Raw genomic sequence first — 6,420 nt, 5'->3', positions numbered from 1 at the left:
CAAATGGCCCTTCAATAATTCAGTGTCCGCCTTGTATTTGGTTGAATTTAGTCTCCGTCTAAATAGAAATTAATCAGGGTTCAAGGGTTAAAACTTATACTTTATGAATTAAGACGTGAATTTTCCAAAATACAATTAAAATTGGAAGATTTCCAAAGAATCAAATCACCATGCATCGCAGTGACCAACATTTTCTGTATATCCACTGACCAAAAAAAAAAACAAAAAAAACCCAACACAATTTCATTTAATTTTGCTTCAAACTATTTTTGATTTGCGAAGAGTCAGGAAGAGAAGGGCTGTGCCTTTAAAGAATTGGAAGTCCTAAACTAATTGAACAGTTATGGACATAAATTAACAGAAGAGGGGTAAAGTGTAGTATGTACATAATGTACAATATACAGATGGAAAATTACTTGGATCCTTTATATCTTTCTATATTTGTCTCAGACTACTTTGATGAAGAAGATGCACAGAGCTCCGACCTTGTTCTTTTGCTTTGTCAATTGTAGATAGAAGTACCTGCAGGAAGTCTTCTGCTTCATCTTTTGATGTGAAAACCAAATTAGTCTGGAGTAGCGGAAGCGATGTGCGAGGATTGTTGTTCCATCTCTTTCCCTTTGGTCCCCAGCTTCTTTTATGTGAGATATGGTTCTGTCTTAACAATGCGTCTGAGCTACTTCCCACAATATGTACCTCATCATCGTCGTTATCAGCATGAATTACACTATCCATCCCAATTTCTGTTTCTACCAGCCACTCTGGGTTAGCAGGCACTCCTTGAAACTCGGGTATTCTGTATTTTACTAAACTGGGGCAAGACACGATTAATATAAGTCTCTCAGTGAGGATAACAAACTTCCCATCATGTCTAAGAGCTTTACACACTACTAATGTTTCTTCTTTGAGCTTAACATGGTCCTCAGCCTCTCTAAGTACAGATACTCCAATTGCTTCTTCCCAACAATAAGGCCGTAAAGGAAGTTCTCTATTTAAATGCCTTGGCAATCGGACCCTAAAGCGATGAGATCCCAGATTATGCAGTTTGCTCCGATTTCTGATGCTTTGTGCAGTTTTGCCGGTGATATCAAGGATACTGGCTGCTGGTCTTGCCACCAGTCCAGTCACTCCAAGAGCTATACCTGCAAGAAGAAATATATTATTTAAGAGAAGTCCTTTCACTTCCCAGGAGCTTCAATTTTCCAGCAATAGTGACCGGAAGAATAGTATGGATAAACTTGATACCTGAGAGAACTCCTGGAAGGCCATGTCTCTCTGCCCCATTTATAGGTGATTGCAATAGACCAGTCAGACCCTACAAATAAAAAATCGGGACCAATTTTTTAAATATTTTTTTAAAGAACGAATAATTTTATTAATAAAAGGGGGAAACTCCCATATAAAAGTAATAAACCAAAAAAGAGAACCTACAAAAGTAAATGGTTATCTAGCATGGTCAGACAGTCATCCGTACAAATAGAAATCTCACGAGTGTAAAAATAACAAAATACCCAGTGTAATCCCACAAGTGGTGTCTCCGAAGGATAGGTTGTTTCTGGAAGATCTCGGCTCAAGGAAAAGCAACTTGGGAAAGAAATACCAAAGTGAAGAAGCAACCACAAAATATTGAAGATAGCATAACAAAGCCTTCTAACAAAAGAACAATACTACAACGAAATGATACTATAGTCGAAGTAGAAGAAACAACAGATAGTAACATAAATGGAAGGCCAGGAAACTATTATGATTACTAGTATGAAAGGGTAAGTGAGACAACACAACTATCTACTTTCCCTAGACCCTAATATGTTTTCTTCATAACCTCCTATCTAAGGTCATATCCTTGGTAAGCTGAAGTTGCGTCCAGCCCATGCATCTATCTCAACATTCTCATATTTGCAACTTTCATCTTTTGAATATGAGAATTGTTGACTGGCCAATACTCTGCCCCATACAACGTTATTGTTCTAACCACTACTCTGTATAACTTACCATTAAGTTTTGGTGGCACCTTCTTATCACACAGAACTCTGGACATGAGCTCCATTTCATCCACCTTGTACAAATACAATGTGCCATCATTAATTTTCCCACTAACTTGAATTTTGGCTTGTCCATTTAGTTTCTATCCATAGTTTCGTAGTGATGATCCGCTGGAATACTTGTCCTCCCAATATCAGGAGTTTATGACTCACCAAGGAGTAATTCGCCATAACAGAACGGTGTAAAGGAAGAATAAGCATCTCATTGAAACTATTCACACTTCTCATTAAATCCAATGTTTCGTTGCGTTTTTGGGGCGATGTAGTTCTTGCGTCTTATTATTAATAGAATACCTTGATCTTCTATTCGGAATCAGGTTCCACATTCCATAGTATTTCCTCAGTCACATCTCTATTCTATCCCCCCGTGTCTTTGGGAGAACATGCTCATAACTTAGCCTAATGAAAGATGAATTATCCCTCATGCTTTCAAATGTGTCTTTCATGATTACTCTCAAGTTCAAAAAGGGTATCATTGTTATTTACTTGGTCTTAATCGAAGCTTTTTTTTAGAAAGATAATGTTATATTCCCCAGCATTAAGGATATGATGGAGATACACAACTCAGTAATATTTTTCTCCTATATTTCTGACATTTACTAAAAACAAAACAACCAGAAAATGTTATAAAAAGGTGACCCACTCCCTATCCCGGGTTTCTGGACATAAAGCACCAACTTGATGAACACTCAACAGGGTTCTCTTGATGAACACTTCATTTCCCTCTTTTGACATATACCTCTTCTGCCACCCTGCAAGTCTTCTTTCAACCCTTTCTTAGGTATGAATTGCAAACAATAAATGAATCAAAATTGCAAGACATTAACTTTCAATAAACGCTAATCCTTCTTTAGCGCCTAGCGGTGACGTCTTGACACACATGAGATACAGTGAGACTCCAAGTAGCTATAGTATTCTAAAGGCGTGAAGAGTTGAAGGAATAAAAGAGGAAGTGAATAGGCCTCTATGCCCATGCGACTAAGAACTGAAAATAATATACCTCAAAAAATTCATTTATCACCCCTTTGCTATGGGTTGATATTCCCTTCTGGTGTCTTTCCATATTTCCGACAGCCTGATCATCAAAAGTAAATGCCACGATACCCTACAAGATGAAGTAAATTAATATGAGGGTCAGATAACACACAGAATTTGAAAATGTTGATTGATGCAAAAGTACCTTGTGTGCAGCTTTGCTGAATTGGGTGGCAGCATCACTTAAGGCATAGATGGTGTTACTCAAAAGACTAGCGGTCCCTTGTGCCATGCCTTTAATAAACCCCGCACGAGTCTGCAGAAAGAAGTGGGTTTACATCTAGTTGGAAGGATAAAAGAGCAGAAAATACACAAGGTACCTGGAAAACACTTTGTACAGGAGCTGACAAGAAATCTTTGAGGCCAAGACCCATGCTCCTTGCAAACCCCATAGGATTTCCGATAACTCCTGCTGAACCAAATACCTGCAGCAAACTACCATTTATCACTGTCCATAACCACTAAGACCATTGCAAGAAACAAATTGTCCAGTTAATAAATGAACAACTATCAGATTGAAGATAATAAATCGAAGCTTGGCTCTTTAAATCATTTACCAACATAGGCAAATGGATACTTACACGGAAACCAACAAATTTAGTCCATCTGAATAGCACTGAGCAACAAAAAACACTTAATGGGGAAGGTTTTTTATGAATCATTACAAGTATGACCACTACAAAAATTTGTTAATTCCACAGTTAAAAGCAAGTACATTTCCATACTATTTTAAGCTGGAGAACTACTTCCAGTTTTAGGTATTCGGAGAAATGGATTGAAGTTCAGAAGCATTAGTAATGTCAATTGTCAGGTCTAGTCATAGTACGATATCTAGGTTTTCACACCTGTAATTTCTGCAGCATCCCAGGGTTCTTCTCTCTCCTCTTCAAGCTTATGCTTTTCTCTTAGAGACATTGCATAGAGCTTTAAGAGTTATAGCCAAGTCATTTGGGATAGTTGATAATGAGAGATACTATGATTTGAAGGATCTGGAATGCCTAAAAGAAAGCTAGATATTTGATTTAAAGCCAGATGCGATCATTAGGTGTTACAGCAGATGAAGAAGAAAAACCGAGCACCAACAATGAGGTAACTAGTACAATCTTCTTGAGTATAACACCACAGAAGTTCCCCACACAGCATGCAATCGAGTTGGTCCCTCAACAGATAATTTAAAGTTGGATTCTCAATCTATTAATCTACCCACAAAGTTCAGAGTATATTTTGGTCAACCAATTAAAAATATTTTACACTTAAATTTGATAGATAAGATAAGCTCTTCTCCCCTTCTCTTTACTCTACATTCTGCACAGCTAAGGGAGTCCTAAAAGCAAAACAGGGAATCTCTGCCATGCCAGCAAAGACAGACAGTGGAGAAAACACTTCCACCTAAAACCAGAAAACCAGTTGAGAATGGGTAACAATGTCTAAAATATCCACTGAGAAACTTAGGCTGTTATTGGAATAAACTCTCTTCACACACCTTTCACATTTAAATACAAATTGAATATAATGAGACTTGAAGCTTGTTCTATTCCAATGAAGCTCACATAGCAAGACCAGGTATGTAGTGCAAGCAAAGCCTAGACCTTTTGCAGACTCACCTCCTCAAGCTTTATACCGGGATCTGAAATTCTGCTTGACATATGAATCAGAAGTCAGAACTGGGATGCTCTAGCCTAGACCTGATATTCAAGGCGCAGTCTGGTTTTGCCCGGAGAAGTATCAAGAACAATGTTTTCTTTTAGATTAAGAATGTGTGAGTGTTAAAATTCTCCAACTCTTCTACTGAAACTAGTCCACTGAAATCCCTAGCAGATATGAGAGATCATGTTACTGATTAAGCCTGACGACTCTTAAGTACTCAAATTTTCTTTCAAAAGGGCTCAAGAAGAGGTAATGGAACTTCAACAGAGTGGTGCACACATTTCTGACAGGATTTCAGTCAATTGAGTTATACACGAGTGTGATAATTTGAAGAGAAAATTCTCCATCTACCCATCTACTGAAGGAGGAGCAGAGGTTTAGTGGTTAATTACAGGGAAGACAGTTAAAGGTGTGCCGAATTTACCTTGTACATCTCATGAAGAAATTGTCGTGTGTAATGCTCGGCAAGTATCTCTTGAACGGATTCCCAGCTAGCTAGCTGATGTGAAAGGATTACTTGTTTAAGGTGAATTTGTGCTCCCTCGATATCAGCAAGTGCCATAAGACCCCTCTGTGAAAGTCAATGTCATATGTCTTGAGAAGCACATATATAATGAATTTTGCGAAGTGAAAAATTTAGCAATAAATAGTATTTTTATAAGATGGTTTCTCAAGCTGATTGTTACAACTAAGCATAGATTAATAATTTAGAAAATCATCATATTTCCACCATCCTTCATATAGCCTTACATGTATAAGAGATTCTCCAGATGTAAGCACTCCATTTCGAAGCAACCAGGGACTGCTGGAGAAACTACAAAAAGTAGTTCAATGTTATAAGCATACAGTAAAGTCACATGAAAACATGATATGAATTACCTTAAAGTCAACTTGATAGGTGCCACATCAAACAACTCAACATAAATCTTCTTCTGCTTTTTGGCTAGAAGGTGAATCTGTTGCCAGGGGGCTCCAATAGGGACTATCGAAGGTAGCAAAGAGGTCCTATTGCTGTTTTCTTGAAACACAGGAATATTAACCGAGTAGTATTCATTCACATTTGATTTCTTGGGTGCCCAATCTATGGAGTTAGAGGTGTTCATAATAGAAACACCATCAAAAAGAAGATGGTCTGTTGCATTAGAATGCTGTAACACTCTGCTCTGCAACCTTGAAGATAACGTTTTAATAAAATCAAACAAACTCAAGATCACATCCTGATCAAGTTCAAGATGACAATCTGCCACTCTGCAAGAAAATAGACTAGTCAGGCAGTGATAAAACATGATAGATGTTGATAGAGTTCGAGACCAGTACATTTGTTCTGAATCAGTTACAGACCTTAGACTTATCTGCTCGAAGGAAACAAGTGACAGATATCGATTCTTCCACTTCGTCACCACCAATGAAAGAACCGGTTCTCGTGAGCTCTCCAAAACACTTTCTGCCCTAATTCCACCAGTAATACCGTTACTAACATCAAACGACAAGATGACAGGGTAAGGTGTACATGTCAACTGATTATCAATTTGCAAGGATGTGATTTGCAAGGAGAATCTCTGTTGATCTACACTCTGCGTGAAATCAACTGTGATGTCTCTTGCACAAGCGAAAAATAGTTCCTGAAAAGAATTGGTATGACAACTCAAAGCATTTTACATTGAAGCTTACAATAATAATTTTCACTTACAACCAT

The 6,420-nt window shown here is 37.8% G+C and overlaps 1 protein-coding gene across 6 annotated transcripts in view; it reads right to left on the bottom strand.

The window, feature by feature from the left end:
* Positions 1-219: 219 nt before the first annotated feature.
* LOC107004522 overlaps positions 220-6,420 on the bottom strand; it is a 73,277-nt gene continuing 67,076 nt past the window's right edge. For all 6 annotated transcript variants that reach the window (XM_027912978.1, XM_015202732.2, XM_015202733.2 and 3 more), the window contains 9 exons: positions 6,066-6,346; positions 5,604-5,972; positions 5,475-5,538; positions 5,149-5,295; positions 3,398-3,502; positions 3,223-3,333; positions 3,043-3,147; positions 1,246-1,315; positions 220-1,142 (listed from right to left, as the gene is read on the bottom strand). In XM_027912978.1, the coding sequence (XP_027768779.1) occupies positions 436-1,142; positions 1,246-1,315; positions 3,043-3,147; positions 3,223-3,333; positions 3,398-3,502; positions 5,149-5,295; positions 5,475-5,538; positions 5,604-5,972; positions 6,066-6,346 (1,959 nt within the window). In that variant the 3' untranslated portion in view covers positions 220-435. The remainder of the gene's footprint in view (positions 1,143-1,245; positions 1,316-3,042; positions 3,148-3,222; positions 3,334-3,397; positions 3,503-5,148; positions 5,296-5,474; positions 5,539-5,603; positions 5,973-6,065; positions 6,347-6,420) is intronic.

This window comes from Solanum pennellii, chromosome 11 (assembly GCF_001406875.1).
Source record: "Solanum pennellii chromosome 11, SPENNV200".
Lineage (NCBI taxonomy): Eukaryota > Viridiplantae > Streptophyta > Magnoliopsida > Solanales > Solanaceae > Solanum > Solanum pennellii.
Note: the sequence above shows the minus strand (reverse complement) of the source record. Positions and strands in the feature narration are given on the sequence as shown.